Source organism: Rhamphochromis sp. 'chilingali', assembly GCF_963969265.1.
Source record: "Rhamphochromis sp. 'chilingali' genome assembly, chromosome: 19".
NCBI classification, from domain to species: Eukaryota; Metazoa; Chordata; class Actinopteri; order Cichliformes; family Cichlidae; genus Rhamphochromis; species Rhamphochromis sp. 'chilingali'.
In genome coordinates this window covers 10,179,399-10,197,760 of record NC_137946.1, presented here as the reverse complement: position 1 = coordinate 10,197,760, position 18,362 = coordinate 10,179,399, and the positions used below count along the sequence as shown (strand labels likewise).

At 40.5% G+C, this 18,362-nt stretch overlaps 1 protein-coding gene and 1 long non-coding RNA gene across 4 annotated transcripts in view; one reads left to right on the top strand and one right to left on the bottom strand.

The window, feature by feature from the left end:
- Positions 1 to 2,272: 2,272 nt before the first annotated feature.
- Positions 2,273 to 3,867, bottom strand: LOC308386924. Its single transcript, XR_013969875.1, has 2 exons — positions 3,425 to 3,867; positions 2,273 to 3,042 (listed from the first exon to the last, which is right to left on the bottom strand). It is a non-coding gene; the product is annotated as an uncharacterized lncRNA (long non-coding RNA).
- An 11,057-nt stretch (positions 3,868 to 14,924) lies between these two features.
- fgf11b (fibroblast growth factor 11b) overlaps positions 14,925 to 18,362 on the top strand; it is a 52,685-nt gene continuing 49,247 nt past the window's right edge. Inside the window, exons 1-2 of one of the 3 annotated variants that reach the window (XM_080866919.1) lie at positions 14,925 to 15,119; positions 15,649 to 15,926. In XM_080866919.1, coding sequence (XP_080723045.1) covers positions 15,734 to 15,926 — 193 coding nt within the window. In that variant the 5' untranslated portion in view covers positions 14,925 to 15,119; positions 15,649 to 15,733. Of the gene's footprint in view, positions 15,927 to 18,362 lie in introns of all 3 variants that reach the window. The other 2 variants (XM_080866920.1, XM_080866918.1) reach the window with 2 other exon arrangements.

Genomic DNA, 18,362 nt, shown 5'->3' with positions numbered 1-18,362 from the left:
CACTCGAGTAAAAGCTTGATAAAGTATCGGGTCAGAAATGTGCTCAAATTGAGGAAGTCAAAGTAGTAACCTAACTGAACCTTGTGCTATAATAAAAAAATAAAATAATATTAGTAGATAGGACTACAAACTTAGTCTGGTGGTAAAAGGCACAAAGGCCTCAGGGGGACATTTGGCAGCCAGGGTTAGAGCTCAGACACCTGGAGCCTGGGGGTTGGGGCTAACAACACTGACTGGTAAAAGAATCTAACATCCAAGTGTTACATGATGTTGCAGGTGACAAAAAGCCATAAACCACTGTTTAGAGGTTGTTGTGGAAGTTTTCCGTTTAATAAAGCCTGCAGACAAGCGATGAGCGGTAGCTAACATTCTTTAATCAAGACAAAGAACAGAAATCAAGCTTGGTGAGGGACTGCCATCGCTGGGGCAGAGGGTGAGCAGAGTCTCTCACTGAGCCTAGCATGGCTCTCAGTTTTGTCTTTCCCGCAAAGAAAGTTTCACACTGCCTTGCTATCTTTTACAGTGGAGAAAAGACAAAAAGACTCTTCCTGTGGAGTTGTCTGCTTCCCCCCAACTTCCTTACCAGACCCCACTATCTGTTAAACTGTTTAAATGGAGTGTGAGGCAGACATGCTAAAACAGTGACCTAAAAGCATTACCAATAAACAATGGGATCAATACATAAATGAAAGAAATGCAGCTGATAAAAAAAGCCATAAACTACTTTCATTTGTTTAGTGGTGATTGCCAGTTTAGTTGGGTTTTTTTGAGACACAGAGAGTGAGAGATCCTGTCCTACATTACTTTAAAAAAGAAGATATTTTCAGAGCTGTTGATATATGAAGCTCTGAGCATTGAGTGTTGCATTGTGAGAGTTTCAGTAAAAAGCCTGCAAATTATTGCATTTATACTGGAGAGCAAAGAAAAATTAAATTCTACTTGTACTATGGAAAATCAGTTTCATAAAAGCTACATAAACAGAGCTGAAGAAGACTGCGTTTGTAAAACTAGCGGTAACGTGTGAGAATTATAAGTTATAAGACTGTTTCTGCTATCGATACAATTTGTGTTGTTAATCCTAAATGATTCACAGTGACAACATCATAAGAACAAGGTCATTTTACTCCACACACACACATTTGGAAAATCACATAGTTTGACCATAAAAATTCCCAGAATAATTAGTATTTGAGATTGCTGAAGCAACATCACTAAAGAAAAATATCCTTGCATGTCACTTTCGTTTAAAAATATAAAAAATGTGAAGTTTTTTTTTTGTAAAACATAAAAACAACAAAACTTAAGACCTTAAGAATCTCCTTATGAATTTTGTGAATATCTAGATCATTGGTGTTTGGATTTGAGGGTGAACAGGGCGAACACTGAGGCTGGGTATTAGAAATACAACATGGCAACATGAGACATGTTAACTCTGAGAACACTAACATCTAGATTAAGGTGTGAGAGGTAAATACATAACAGAAGCTAAAAAGGAGTTGCTTGTCTCTAGATTAGTTAAAATAAATTGAAAATAAACTGATTTGAACACGTTTGATGCATTATACAAAAAAGGTTCATGATATAGTTCACATGATCTAAGCAAGAGTGACTCGGAATCTCAAATGTTAAAGTACACTTACTGATTGTACTTTTACTACATGAGCTAATGTAGATGCTCTAAAAGCACGCTGGCTGAAAAAGAACCACACGTTTGGAGAAACTGTGCTGTAACTTCTCATACTGTGAAGTTTTCTGACAAAAGTGAATTGAAAACTTATGCTGTACAGCTTACTAAGGGGTCCTTTGCTGGGCCATGTGCAATTACACAAAAGAACAAGTTAAATTTCACCATAACACTGACTGGAGAAAAGCCAAATTGGGATTCTAATTGAGATTACAACTGAAATCAGTGCTGTGATAGTTAGTTTAAGATCACAACCTGATTTAAAACACAGTCTAACATCAACATTCTTGCCCCTGAAAATAGGTCAGGATGGCCGAAAAATGTACTTTAAAAATGAGATTTTCTTTTTGTTTCATTGGAACAGTAAAGTACCATTACAAAGAAATGAGTACACCTTTGTAGATATCACTGATATGGAGTTTTTCATGTTTTACATACAGACTTTCTCATTTAAACCATGGTGACTTAAAAGTTTAGCAGCAAGACACTTGTTTCCTTTGTTCCATCAAACATTTCTTTCAGCCATCTGTGTTTATCAGAGCGATATGTGACAAATTTTTTATTGAATCACCAGAAAGTACACAAATACAAGATTAAATATTTTATTTATTTATCAAAGATACATAATTACACATTGATACAATGAATAAGGTGTCTATAAAAATTACACATGGTGTAAGAAAAACATTATAACATACAAATAAGTGTTTTAAGATAATCTGACATACTTTAAAAGCATAAGAATAAAAGTTTAAAAAAATCATGTTCTTTGATGATCACATTACATGTATCACATTTTTTAAAGCATAACGTAGGGTGTTCACAAAAACAGTTTTATGATTACTTTTTCCACAGTGCTTGTATGCCTCTTGCAAAACTATGTACTTATCACCATATGACATAATAACTCACGATTATGCAAGACCAGCCATGAAATGTCCGTCGCTTCATTACAATCATTTGTCCCCGCTGCTGCCCTCAGACCCAGTCTTCTGTACTGTGGGGTAAAATTGCTTTTTTGGTGGTTCATAAAAAATATCTCAAAAAGCGATGTTAGTGAGGGGACCAGAAACACTGGGTTGCAGAGCAGTTGGTAAGGACTTGTATATTTCTGGAGAGTCTGCAAAAGCTGTCTTGCTCGTGCTCCTGATTGGATATGTGGAGCCCGGCTCTGATATCTCACTGGTGGCAGCTAAAGGTAGGCATGCCTTGGAGGCGGAGTTGGTCTCGGGCGCAATCTTTCAAACGAGCCTCACGGCATTTCAGGCAACCTCAGGCCGGAAACAACATCCGGTCACTCGCGGTCAAAATCCACGCAGAGCTGGTGTTTCGCAGGGATCAGGTTAACACATCTGGGTCTAAAAATATAAAGAAAAACAAAAAGAGTTTTAAAACACGCAAACTAGCAAAATATCAAAGGAGCATAACATAACAATAACAAGATGATATGAGATACCTGATGAGGCCATGATAGGTGATGTAGACATGTAATGTATAAACTTTTACGGGAGTTAAAAGTGGAGCTTATATATATTTTAAAGTGTATTGTACGTGGGATAGGCTCCAGCGCACCGCGCGAGCCTGAAAAAAGGATAAGTGGAGGCGAATGGATGGATGGATGGTGTATTGTACGTGTTAGAAACCATTGTGATATTTATTTATTTTTTTAAATGAAAGGATTGACAGAATGGTAAAAAGGAAAATGCAAAAATGTAGTTAGAGAGGAAGATTAACACTTACCGAATGATATGCGGATAAGGAAAGAGACGCAAGTTGCTGTTGAAATCGGCCGCTCCCTATGCGAACTCGCAAGCAGTCTGAGCGGTTCCAGTTGTTGATATGGCTGAAGGCAGGGGTCTTCTGGGAGCTCGGGGGTAGTCTTAACCTGAGCGGGAGATCATAAAAATCGGACCTGGAGCGGATTGGCTAACCGGGGTGCGAAGGGAGCGGTGCAATAGTTATGTGATTGGCAGCGGGGCGAAGTAAGGGGGGGAGTTGGTCTCCGGCGCAAATTTCGAACGAGGTAAGCAGCGCATTCGGGAGCAGAGCGGGGAGCGAACAAGCAGGAAAAAATTGTGCTCTGCAAGAAGTTGTGGATCGGAGATTAAGAGCGAGGTAGAACTTAGAGTGTGCGTTGAATTTTAGAGGTTGCTAGTAAGAGGGAAGTTTTTGAAGAAAAAAGACTAAGGATTTCCCCTGTTATCGAATATAAGGTTTTGGGAATAGAGGGGGTACCCTAACAAGTTATTGTAGGGTTTTGGAGAAAACGCGGAGGGTTTTTTAAGGAGTTTTCCCTGCTTATGTTTCTAAGGAGGGTTAGGGTTAGGGGATCGCGAGTTTTTTCTGAGTATCAAATCAAATCACTTTTATTGTCACATCAGTATGAGTTTTATTCTAAATCTACAAATGCATATAAATAGAAATAAAGTTTTCCCCCAAGGCATGCAGCATGTGTTTGTGGCCATACTGAACGTTACAAAAGCACAAGTTTAACTAAACAATTTTAATATGGTTTAATACATTTTTAAACACATGAGCACGGAGCCCGAGAGAGCACGGTCCGGAGACACGGGCGCGCCCCCGCACGCCCAGACACACAGCCTCGGGCGCGCGCGGGCGCGCGCGCACACACACACTGACCCGCCACCAGATGGCGTTTTTTGAGCATAAAAAAATAAAAACAATTTAATTGCTTAAAGAAATAAAAGAATGCTATTTTGATATATAAGAAACTTTCTAAATAATCAATTATATTTTTATGAATATCATATTTTTATGAATATCATATTTTTATTACTTCCTTAATTACTTCCTACTTCCGGAGCTCATGAATAATTCATGACCTGTCAGTTTGACAAGATGGGTATAATATCACTCTCTCTCCACACTCAACCAACGTGGATTCCAGACCGCAGTCGGACGGCCAACTCCTCCTCCTAGCCCCCCCGCTCCAGCAGGCCGCAGAGAATGAGGGTGAGAGTAGACTCCAAACCTCCCTCCACCCGCTCATTGTAGTGTTGATGCATGTGTGTTCTAAGGTGCATTTAAAACCCAGGAGGGCATGGAGCTACCTGCCAGAGAGCAGCAGGTAAGCGCATAGTCCCTCCTGCTAGCCCTCAATGTCTACGTGTATTTAAAATTGAGAGGTCTGCAACGACACCAGGGGTGAGGTGTACACCCTGATGGTAATTTGGATTCCGTGTATCGTGCCCACCCCCAAGATCCTATATGTATGTGTAATGAGAGTCTGAGTAATGTGAATGTCCAAGTTGTGGGATAAAATTGAGGCAGAGGCAGCCAGAAGGGGACGGGGGGTAGCCTCCTCTGCACCCTGGTGACATACCCCTACTCCAAGGCCCTGCTTGTGTGGGTGGTTGTGCTGGAGCGGGAAGAGGGAGGCAGCTGGAGATGGGGAGGGAAGGAAGGGAGGGGCAAGTGACCCCTCCCTGGGGCCAGCTCCCCCGCTGACCCCAGTAGGCACCCCCATACTCCGCGACCCACCAGGGAAAGGGGGCCCAGGCCCATCCAGACCGGGGCCCAGTGCAGCAGCGCCTCCCGGCCCCACAGAGCCCGGGACAGTCCACCCAACCCCACCACAGAGAAAACTGCACCCACCCCACCATCCACTCATCTTCCAGACTACATAAGACAATAGACGCCCAGGCTGAGCTCTTCCTCCACCTCTCCTGCATCTCCCCCTCCTGCAGAGAGAGTTCCTGAAGAACGGAAAGCTCCTGCAAGATGTGACAATCTCCCCCACCAGTTGAAGAGCCCCCCAGGTGGCTCGACGCACCGGCTGCACCCTGCGCCAGGGCTGGGCCCCCATGCACCCACCCGCCCACAACCCCGGCAACACACCAACCAGGACCCAAGCCCCCGAGGCCTGGCCAGGGCCCCAGCCCAGAGACGGAGCACCCCCAGAACCTCACGCCCATCCCGGACCCACCCAGGGGCAGCCAGGCTACCAGGTCAGTAAGTTAAGTAGTTGAGTAGTTTAGTTGGTAGTTAGTTAGACAGTAATTAATAGCTGTAGCTTCACATGGCATAGAAAAAGAAAATACTTAAAATTTGCACATGTACACATGTGGCACAACAACAGTAACTTCATTAACTTACAAGCTGATCAAACTCTGTTGTAAAAACTGTTTTTCATCCCACAAGTTCACAATTATACACAGATTTCAGGTTTATTCAGCAAACTTGTTTCTAATGAAGCAGCCCTTCTGTGGGTAACTCTGGCATTCTGGGATGATTCATCAGTCTCAAACAGTTCCATCAGTTTCTAATAGAAGAGTTCACCCTCATATCAGAACACAGCAATTCTCCTTCAGGTGCCACTCATTGATCTGAACTGTCATGCTGTTTAGTGCTTCAAACCTGCACTTACACTGTTATTTTGATAAGTACACCACTTTCTCCTTCATCAAGTCGGCTCATTTTAAAATTTTAATAAGATTCATCATGTGGGGTTCTTGAATATTGCAAAAAAGGCAACCCATAAAAATTCTCAAGATATTTCATTCTTAACCAAAGTGCTGGAACGATATAGCCATCCCCGGAGTTACTAATGCACTTAGCATTTTCCTGCCATATTTCCTTAATTTTATTTTTTGCATTCTTAGAAATACAGTTATAAAGAAAAGGTATTTTCAGTTGATTAAGGAGGTGGGGTTCGTGCTCTTCACACTATGTCTGTAAGCAGCTGATATAGCTCTGGCTCCATGTGTGTTTGGACAAAATGTTCAAGAACCATATTAAGTTGTAGATCACCCACATCTTGGCAACCTTCAGAGCCCAACACAAATCATTGAAGTTATCAGTGTAGCAGAAGGAAGTAGATAAGGAGGGTAGAAATATTCTTCAACTTCATCAGCATAGCAAGTCAGTGAAAACATTGGATGGCATGTCTAAGATGAGCAAAATATGCTTCTTCCTATGAGACATAAATACATTAATTAATATGTACTCTGTGATTTTTATACACCCCATGTCTGCCTGCTTGGTGCTTCATGGCTCACGATGCAGTGTGGTTTGGGCATTATTACTCTTGAGGACTTGCTTATTAATACCATAAGTATGATTAGAAAAAAACAACATCAACAACAAAAACATGAGATAATCAGCACTGCTATTTTGTACAGTAGTAGTATGATTATATTTTCACATATATGCCTTTTTAATGAGAATAAAGAGTAGAGAAGAAGTGCTGCCGTCTGATTTTACATTTGAAGAATATTTGTAATAATAAACAGAACAATCTACTGAAACTGTGTTGAGAGCAGGTGGGGTGGTCCTGGTTAGTTTAGAGCCTTCTAGAGACGTTATGATCCTAATTCATTACATCTGCGATGGGAGGTGCCCATCTGACATGCCAGTTTTCGCCTACCGCTTCTCTCCTCAACCACCTTAACTGGATGTCTGAATCACATTCTTACAGCTAAATGAATAATGCTGGTTACACAGCACTGTGTGTAAATCTATACCAGCGTCACATATATATAAGGTCATTCTAGTTTTGGTGAGTCAATCACAGTGAGTTATTCTCAGAATTTGCAGTAAGTGTTGTGTAGTGAAATGCCAAAAAAGACTGATGGGACACTTGAGAGATCTCCAGAAACATAAAATCAATATTTATATTGAACACACAGCCAATCTCAAAACCCACTTATTCGACCTCATTTTGCTGCCATTTCTGTATTCCTACTTTGAACTGATTCTCTGTGAACGCTCTTCATAAATGCGAGAACACGCAATAAAAATAAATAAATAAATATCTGCTGTATCACCTCTGGTCTGTAAACATGTAAACACACCATGATTGCATTTCTGAGCCGTTTGTGTTCACTAAAAAAAACCCCAATCCTTTGGGGATGATGAGAATCGGCTGTAGCAAGACTGGTTCATAAATCAGGAGTCTTTATTTAAACCCAAACGTTTCATTTCCATTCCTGAACCATGAAATGAAAGGTCACCCTAATCTGGTCTATTTCTGTTTTATAGAAACTGGAGGATAAATATTGGCAAGCAGGGAAAAAGAGAAGTAATAATGATCCCCAGCTTGTATTAATGACACTAAAATACTGCTGTTGCATGCGAGCGGTTAAATTCATATTCTACCAACACATTACAGTGACTGTAAACAAAACAAACAAAAGCATTAGAGATGTGTCACAGTTAACTGGTTTAAAAAAAATATTATTTATAGACTGCATCTCGCAGGTCTAATGCTCACTGACAGAAAATTTAGTTTGGGGGAATTAAACAACATCTCACTTTGTTCTGAGTGCCCTGACATTCAGATGAATGGAGGATTAAAATCAGACACAGAGAATCTCCTTCTTGCTTGGTTTTCTTTAAAAGTATCCAGAATTAAAACTGTAACACTTTTTATATATCTCAATATTGCAAACACAATGTTCCCCCTGCAAAAGCTTTATAACCTTGCTGTTAAGTACCTATCTGGCCTCGTCCCACCCTGTACTCCATCCCAGTGTCTGAAGTCCTTGGACAACTGAGTGGTACCTACCATCCCTTAGAATTCTCCCCCTGCATGGACCTACTGTCACTTGCAAAAGACTCCCACATTGCTACATTTTTTATTCTAGGGCTATATCTTCTGCCTCTCTTTCTATATGCCCAAAGTTTCTTGAGTCCCTCAAAAGTGGGTACATAAATGCAAATTTGCAGCACTGTCAGACTCAGTATGGAAGGGGATCACACAGGACAAAGGGAAGGGCTTTAGTGTGGTGATGGCTGAACAAGCTGTGGTGAGAGCAAACTTTAAACACAGAGGCTTTCCAAAAATCTATATTCATCATGAAATCTTTACTTACTCTGAAAAAGTCAAGCTTAATCTTACAGATCTACCTGCTAAGACTTCACCTCAGGCAACAGCGTAGACAAAGACAATGAGAAAAACATCACGTACAAGTACAAAGACTATGTAGAGAAGATGGGTGTGTTTTCCTTTTTGTTAATTCTTGTGGTTTACTGACACAAAAAACTTTAGAAAAGTTGAATGTTTCAAAAGAATTCTAAGCAGGATTTGCAATTCCTGTAAAGAAGTGACGATAGTAATAAGATCAGTAAGATCCGTGTTTCAAATAATATTTTGTAGTCTGCTTGGAAACACTAGTTTGCTGTGAGAGTGTTCATGAGGGGTGCAAACAGGTTCAAATAGAGCCTAAAGATGGCAAAATTCTCTGTCTGCATGGCTCTTGTAACTTTAGCAGCTTTATAGATGGACAACATAAATTCTGAATATGTTTTCAAGTAGCTGTCCAGTTTAGCTAGCTACCTGATACCCATGCCAGTGCTGAATTAGCATGCAGAATAAAAGAGGCACAGTTATTGAGTGAACACCATAGAGAAACATGGATGTAGCCAACACACTTTGAGCATTTTGCCCATTGCCAACCAGCAACTAGGAAAACACTGCAAAAACACACAAAACACGATGAGAGAGAGTTGAATAAAATACAACAGAAATAGAAAAATATGCTGCAAGACTTAAAAAAATATATATAAAAAATTTAAAATCATGTAACAAAACTGACGTTTTGTTTTTTGGGAGACAATATGTGACGGAAAAGCTGCAAAGTGACAAGTAAACAGTAAATGGCTAATGGCAAGAATGCCTCTTCAACATGTGATGAAAACACATTAAATTACATTGTTTTCTTTCTTACAGCACTGATGAATCCTCTGTTTCTTTTAAGCCTGTTTCAGTGCTAGTTTACTTTGGTTTCTGTTGCTTTCGTAGCTGGTCCGTCACATTGCCGTATCCCCAGAAACTCTTCTGTTGTGTTTTTTTCTATTTCTGTTGTGTTTTGTGTGCTTTTGCAGAAAGTTGCACCAAAGTTGCTTTCACCATGTACATAAGGTAAGCACCTTTCTCAATTAAGAAATTGGGGTAGGTGATTGTTATCATTTTGATATTATAATTTATGGTTCAAACTTTTGCTAGGTAGCTCCAGTATTCTGCACATGTCCTCACTGAAAGGGGATCATTAAACTCAATAATGTTGCAGACTGTTCTGCCCACAAAGTCATGAAATGTTTCCATTAACACCACACAGAGATATTTCTGTCTAGACCAGGACAACTGAATGACAGATTGGCCAAATGACAGGCCAACTAGACATATCTAGAGCCATGGCATTAGCATGGTTACAAAAACATAAATAGATACATCTAAGCACACGATGTATGTAGAAATAAAATTTTCATTAACACAGTCACACAATAAAACATACTTACACTATCCCCAAACCATAAGCATAATACAATTCTGAATAAATACATAATAGCCATAATTTATCAATTATAAACATAGTAAAGTTGTGGTAGTCATACTTACATTGTTGTGTTGATGATTGTTCTTGTGGGAAACTGCATAAAGATGGTACTCTATCTGATAACAGACGACTGTTTCCTAAATAAACTTTCTGTACACTGGGAATATATTGGAAACAAAATTATCAATAACATAACTACTTGAATGATTTAAAAAAAAAATCAGCATAACTAGCTTTAATTAGAAACCAGGTGTCTGCAAATGAAACTCAGGAGGTGTTGTACATAAAAAACGAGATTCCGTATCTGTCCGAATAATCAGTATTAAAAGCTAATTACCAGAATGGTCTGAACACTGTTAAAAAAAAGCAATGAAACTGAGAATGATATGTGCAGCTCAAAGCTAATGGGCAACTCACCCGTGGGTCATGGACACAGGAAAGAATATTTCTGTATGCAAGAAGCGGGCCTCGGATTCTACATGGTCGCATAATGGAGGGGGATTACGAAGAATACCTCCTGTCATCTGTGGACAGTATGATGAGCTGAGAGAGGATTGAAGGAGAGAGAGTGATGAAGAGAGGAGGGAGAAAGAGACAGAACTGGGCCAATTGTTTTGATGTGCTTAATTCTTTCTGGCTGTGTGTGTGTGTGTGTGTGTGTGTGTGTGTGTGTGTGTGTGTGTGTGTGTGTGTGTGTGTGTGTGTGTGTGTGTGTGTATCTATGTGTTAACATAAACATGGGCGCATGTCTAAAGTTCAGGGTAGCTATACTCCATCACAGTTCAATGATGCAGCGTTTTCAAGGAGCACCTTGCAGCAGCTTTACTGTCTGTATTTCCATCCGTATATAAATCCCTGTCAACATTTCTTGCAGTTCTTTAATAAATAACCAATCATCAATTAAATAATTGCTTTGGCGTTATCAAGCTCACTGCTTTTACTCGGGTCTGAAAAAGATCTTGCAAGACAAAGTGTCCGATGAGCAATCATACGTTTGAGGAAATGAACAAACATCTTATTTCCAAATAACTTTTATAATCTATACTGATAAGAAATCCAAAATGTTCAGCTGGGATGGAGACTTCTGTCACAGTCTTCTGCTCCTTGTCAGCCACCACAGTGTCTGGTTGGTTAGCCAGCATCTGGTTGTCCGTCTGGAATTTGAAGTTGTTGGTTATTTTCAACCACTTTTAGATATGTGTTCCATCAGGACTTTGGGGCTCCTACACAAATGTGGCTATATGCTATGCCATCCACCTGGCTAAGGCTTTCAGGGTTTGTTTTGTCTTACACTCTGTTACAGTGGACAGAGTGGACAGAGAGATAGCTGGACTATCTCATTTGGATCACCACATTGGGTTCTGGCTGCTGTGCTCGACGCCTGCTTCTGCGGATCTGGTGCTTAGGACTTGTTCTTGTGCTGTCGTGATCCGAGACTCTGTGCTATTCTTCAGGGTGGCCTTTTCTATCCTCTGGAAGAATATCTTGATGTCTGCCAGTATCTGCAGATGATGCATTCATGGAGGGGCTGGGTCTTCTATTATATTTTATCTTCCTCCTCCAGGTCATCTGTCTTCTGCTGCCTGAGGCAGTCATATAGCAGTTCTTCACAGAGGGACATTTTGATGTATTTTTCTTGTTTCGTTCTCAGTCGTGATTGTGACACACACTAATCCACATCCTCCCTCTTTTGATTGCACATAGACCCTCTTCGCATGGAACAGTGAGAAGTTTTCACGTCTTGGCGTCAATCTATTACCTCTTATATGGCCAGCTTAATTAATGACTGATAGGACTTTTTATTTGCCCTTTCTTTGCTATCATATAGATGTTGGATGGATTAGTGTGTCAAATGTCTCATTGACTCTTGCCATATGGCTTGATGTCATCCATGTAGATGGCTGATGGTCACTTCACTTCTGCAATAAGGTGGATGACATGTATGGGGCATCAGTGATAGGGTTATTTATAGTCAATCAAGGCACTGATTATGTTGATTCCCCTATTAGCTGGTGCTTTGATCTCCTGGCGTTGCTTCCAGTGCCATTCTGAGCTTTGGGCATGTGTCAGCTTATGTGCCTACTCAATTTACAGGAGATTCCATCCTACGGAAAGGCAAGTTACTCGCCAGTAGCTGGAAGTTACCCTTGTGTGAATCCTCATCAGCATTGTTCTGCTCTGTGTTGGCAGGTCTGGGTGTGCCTATTCTTTGTAGCTCATACAATTGTTCTGCCAGGTGATCACAGATATCTGTTAGGTGTTTCGGCCAAAAGGAGTTGGATCGTACTTGGTCCAGGCAGTGGACCACCTTTGTGATCTTCTTATTCTTGGTAGCTACTGTATATCTTAGCTCCATCCACCAAAGCCAATGGTATTGTGTAATGTCTCTTTCTCCCAGATATCCTTGCATCACTACTTAGTGTCATTTATGGATGTTCAGTCTTTGTGCTGCTGTTCCCTTGGAGCTGAGAGTAGGCTCTTTATGACTCCTTGGACAACATTTGCAGACCAATTATACTCTTGTTCTGATGTATCTTTTCTGGCAGCCAAGCTATCAGTTTGGTAGTTTCAAGAGTCTTACTTATGGGGTTTTTTGCAACCTGGTGCACTTTTATTAGCCAACTAATAGCTGTCCAAGCTACGTACTTTTCACAACTGTAATTACTTTTCAGGATGAAGATGGATAAACAATCCCTCCTTTCCATCTATCTTTCATCCATCTGGCTTATCTAGGGAAGATTATAAAAGACTGTTAAGTAACATGGAATGTACCAAAACCTGAGAATCATTATCCTTGGAAAAACATTTCTGTATAAAGCCCTTTAAAAGAGGATATGCTGTTAATACCCCCCGTTTCCATGTAATTTGATATGCATGCAGGGATTGTGCAATGGATTGCTTTTAGCAAAACATAATTTAATCCTCTTTTGTATATTATTCAGATGATGAGAATTTATACATGTACATTTGACAGAAAGCTCATTTGCTATTTTTATCATTCTTACTTTCATTTAGATTTACTGTTTCTTTCCTTCCTGAATAAAACATCCTAAGGCTGGCAGAGTCTCCTGTGTGAGCATTTGTGGGTATAAGAACCTAGCTAGGTGTTTGAGGCAAAAGTGATATGGTAAGTAATTGACTCTAACCAGGATATTAAAGTGTTCTGGCATAATGAGTGTTTATTTTTTTTTAGTTTGGTTTTGTGCTGATACAGTAGGTCTTACAAAGAAATTTAAAAATGCTGGGTCTTAATGAGTCCTCTAAGTTTATAGCGTGATATTTCATTATAATATTGGACACGTTTCTTAACCTTGAGACAGTATAATGTCCCAAGAATCCCTACTTAGCTTTCTTTTGGTGTAACTTGGCATGTACTTGTGACTGGGAAAAGCAAAAAGAAGAACAACCTTTGTGTGCAATGCAATGTCCATTAGGAGATTGATTCTTAACCCAGAGTAAGACTAGGGAGTGGCTGGGGATTGTTGGAAATGGTGGGGATTGTTGGAAGGGAGGGGAGGATCATTAGAAAAAAAAATCCTTTTTATGTTTTCACATCAATACAAACTGCATTATCTCATGCGTGGTTCTCTCTCCTCTGCCCCAGGCATGCCCTCGTCCGTCGCTGAGACTAAACATCTGCTGTCACTTGTCAATCAAGTTCTGAGAGACAGTGACCTTGCGTGGCATTGTTAGAAACGATCTGAATTGAGCTTGCATTTTGAAGTCGCCTCTACTGCTGGTTTCCCCAGCGACTGGCTTGTAAAAAGGTGCCGTGTCAAATAAAACTGGATTGATTGCCAATCAGATAAGTTAATTTATTGGCTCTGAGTCTGAGGGGTTGGGCCAGAGATGTCTAGTGTTTTTATATCCAGTTTTGCTACAGATTCATTGATGGCTTTTTCAAATTATGGCCCAAATCTTTTAAGATAATTTATATATATCTACTTTTACAAGCAAATTCATGACATTTCGTGTATAAATGCAGTCAAATGCATGGGTTGTTTTCATTCCATTCAGTGAAATAAAGGAAAAACTTTAATCAGACCTGCTCTTTTTCTAAAATTTCAAACATAAAGTCTGCCTTTGGAAGAGCAGGACAGTATGTGTGTGTTGGCAGGGCTAGCTGTCTTACTCAATCTGTCCTAACTCATGTTTCTGTCAGGGTTAGTGTAAGCCAGCAGTCGGCTATGTCAGACACTAAATGTCAGTTTCAGGGTACAGAGACACCCCCCCCCCCCCCCCCCCCCACTCAATTGTATATGTAAAGCTGAAGGAAGCAAAGAAGAATATGGAGATTACTATCATGTAAGTGAGTTTCAAAGAGGGAGATGAAGAAAAACACAGACTAGAGATGAGCAATTATACAGCAGGGAAGGCTCCATTACAAAATATGCTGATTTGCTCTGTGTGTGTGTGTTGGGTGTGTGTGTGAGTGGGTGCATGTGACAGGAAGGTAGCACGTGGTGATGCTGCTCCTCTCGAGGAGACAGAGAACTGTCACAATCTGCACCTCCAGCACTCTCTGGTGTCTTTCTCCTACTCTGGCGCTGTGTCTCTGTTTCAGGGGGGCTCTAGTTTGTTTTTTTAGGGGGATGTTTTCTGTGAAATAACAAAATTGTAGCCTCGGTGAAGTGGCTGTTAAGACGTCCTTCTCCCACATTTTCCTCCGTCTTCCCCGCCAAGCTCATTCTTACACATCACAGCCTCTGCCTCCCCCTCCCCTCCCCTCCCTCAGTCTCTTTTGCTGTCTCTCGCTCCCCCCCTTCCTTTCTCTCTCTGTCATGAATGTCACCTCTACTGATGGTGGCTGCTGGAATTCACACACACATACTCTCACAACCACTCGCTGACTTTGGATGGGAGGAGGAGGGGGGAGGGGAGGAGGAAAGAGGGGGGTTTTGGTGAGGTCTGTGGGAAAGAGGCATGCCATTGGAGGCAGAAGAGGAGTCTCTGCCTGTCTGTGTCCATGTCTCTGCTCCGTTCCCGGCTTCATTCCGACAAAGACCGTCAGTGTCCCGCCTGCTGTGCTACCTCTGGATTTAAGTCAGCTGGATTACTGCTTGGACTCTCGGCTCATTATTCCACGCTGCCACATTTAAATGGGAGGCAAAGTTGGACCGCCATGGAATGCACGAATGGTGAAAAACAGTTTGGTTTTTCTTGCGCTTTTAAGAGCTTCCTAGCATTCAAAATGAGCCTACTTTTCTTCTTTAAAAGTGTTTTTATACGTAAATTAATTTGAGCTCTTTCTCTTCTGTATCGCCTGTTTAAAGTAGGTTAGTTATTTTGCAATATAACATTTTGTACTTGGCTGCCAGGCCACATTTTGATGTGAAAGATGAGTGGGGAAGCGGGATAGAATCATGTCTCGAGCGTAACCTTTTGGAAAAGTCTGTCTTTTTAAAGCTGGTCTCAAAGTTTTACATTGAAAATGTGACTGTATCACTTTTAAAAAAAATTTTTTCCTGGGATCTGTTACTGTCAGATTTTGATTTTTTTTTTTTTTTTTTTTTTTTTGGTCCATTACATTGGACTGCATGTGAACTTGCATCTTATCCAGTTCATCCCTCTCCAAGGGAACCCTCAAACTAAACTCTTCCCTGTTAACCCACTTAGACTCCCGATCTCCCCTGTGGGGTTTTCTTTATAACATTCGTCCTATTCTAGTGTACTGAGGAAAGCAAAAGCCAAACCAGCAAAGGGGGTACCGGGAAGGAAGTCACCCCCCTCCCAAAGGTGAGAGGGGGGGAAGATGGCAGCTCTCGCCAGCTCTCTCATTAGACAGAAACGGGCGGTCAAGGACGACCAAGCCAACCGACCGGTAGCCAGCAAGCGCAAGCCCTGTCCTAAGAGCAACAAGTCCCTGTGCCAGAAACAGATCCTTGTCCTGATCTCCAAAGTACGGCTATGCGGAGGTCGAAAAGGGCGAAATGACAAAAGACCAGGTGAGTCAACTAATATCATTTCCATCTTGCTTCTCTGTTCACCCATATTTTGGGATATTGTACCAGAGGTGAGAGCTACACCTGTTATCTTAAAACTGGGCTAAAATTACTTTTCACACTTCATGTAAATGGAAAATTTACCTATGCACTAAAATGAGATAAGTCACTTTTATACAAAGTTTTCCAATTCAACGTTCATTCTGAAAGACACTCACAGGGTTTTGTTATTAGTCCTTTTTCACATTGTTTGGTCCTCTTTTATTCCCTGTCCAAACAATGATGATCATTGTAGCTCCGTTCGCACTTGATCATTGACACTTGTCAGTGTAATATTTGAGTTTTACATTAGCAGTTATTCTCAGTGCAGCCGCCTCCTGCATCCTCGCCTCTCCCAATGGTAGCCACAGCTTAAGGAAATTTTGCTGAACAAACATCATTCATAAAGAGGGCACATACCTTCATGGCTGATTGGAGAAGAAACTGTGAATTCAGAGTGAGAAAAGTGATGAAAAGTAAAAATTGATGAGCAGAGCTTAATGCTTGATGTGGACTTTCATTTCATTCGGAATGCCTTTGTTTGCATATGTCTATATTGCGTCAACGTGATCCTCATTGCCAAAAGGTTTATTTACTATATTTATCATAGTTCACACTATTTACTACATTTGGTTGTTTTAAGTCTCAGAGCTTCTTAAATTTTGCCGCTGGTATTGTTTGATAATAAGAATTAATTGTGCTGGATCAATACATTTAAGCCCCCATATCATTCAAAAGGAGTAGCTTCCTGCTAGTCACACACACACATTTTAGTGCAAAATCAATGACAAAGTAAGCAGTTTTAATGCATTTGTATTTCTCAGACCCACATGTTTGTTTACTAGTTTAAGAGTTCTTTTTGTCAGTCCTCATTTATTTCTAATGAACAGTGAAGCTCACACCCAACCATTCACACTTGTCATTGTCATATCTGAGTTTCAAATTAGCAGTCATTCTCAGCTCAGCCACCTCCTGCATCCTCACCTCTCCCAATGGTCGCCACATCTCTCAAGTCTGCATAATAAAAATAAAACAAGTTTTTAGTCAGACAAAACTCTGACATGAGTTTACATGCACATAACAGAGCTTTTGCATCTCCAGACATAATTATGCAGACCTGCACAAACAATAAATTGTCAAAATAGCTAAAAACCACTGCAATCCCAGTGCAGGCTTAATTCTGTCAGGTTGTCTGATATGCTTGGTCTTTGAAAGCAGAACTTCAGCTCTGAGTCTCTGAACAGAGATTCGTGTGATGTGATGCTAAGATTCCTTTCTTTCTTACCACTTTAAGGATGCAAAACAAAAGCTTTGTAGTATTAGTGCTCATAAGATAGTGCTCATTATATGATGGCTTGCTATTTTTTTAACATTTCGTACAAAGTAAGCGTCTTTGCTTTTCCTTATATGTTTACCTTTGTGTGCTTTAATTCAGGAGAAAAATCATGTTTTTTAAATTTATTTTCAAAGTACTTTTTTCTTCTTTGGTGTGACTGCTGCAATGAATTGATGACTTCGAAATGTTTAGGCTCATTGGTGCACAAATAGCGACAGTAGTATGCTACAGAATATGTTGCTGAACAAACATCATTCTTAAAGAGGAAACATACCTTCACGGCTGATTGGAGAAGAAACCGTGAATTCAGAGTGTTTCCCCCACATGAGAATCAAAAGCGAAGAGCAGTGCTTCATGCTTGACGAGGACTTTCATTTCATTCTGCATCCCTTTGTTCACATATGTCTACATTGCTTCAACGGGATCCTCATTGCCAAAATATTGCTTTGCTGTATTTATCTTAGTTCACACTATTTACTGCATTTGGTCTTAGCATCTGAGTGTTTTACTCTTGGAGTTTCTTTAATTGTGTTGGTGGTATTGTTTGATGATAAGATTGTACTGGCTTAATACATTTAAGCCCGCATATCATTAAAACGGGAATAACTTCCTGTCAGTCACATCCAATGAACTATTCAGAAACCATGTCTGTTTTGACAAGACATTGCTAAAATTTTCAGATTTAACAGATGTGACATAACAATGAAAAAAATATTGCATCCCTAAATTCCCCTCACTATGCATCTGTTCAGTGTAGCCTAAACGATTCCTGTTTTCTATGAAATGGGTTGTAAATTGTTTACATAATGAGTTGTCTGAGCTGCAGTGGCTTGTGATTTGATGTGGACATGAATGAACCGACTATGACCACATATAGTACAGTTAATCGTGTTTTCAGGGAAAATCACCAGATATCCCATCTGCTGTTTGAGCTTTAAGCTTTGTGTGACATTCAGTGTTGGGGTCGTCATACAAAAATAATGCACATAATTATGAGTTAAAAATGTAAACCTGAGAGTACAGAGCCATATAAATCCCTATGCTAATGAAGGCGCACACATTTT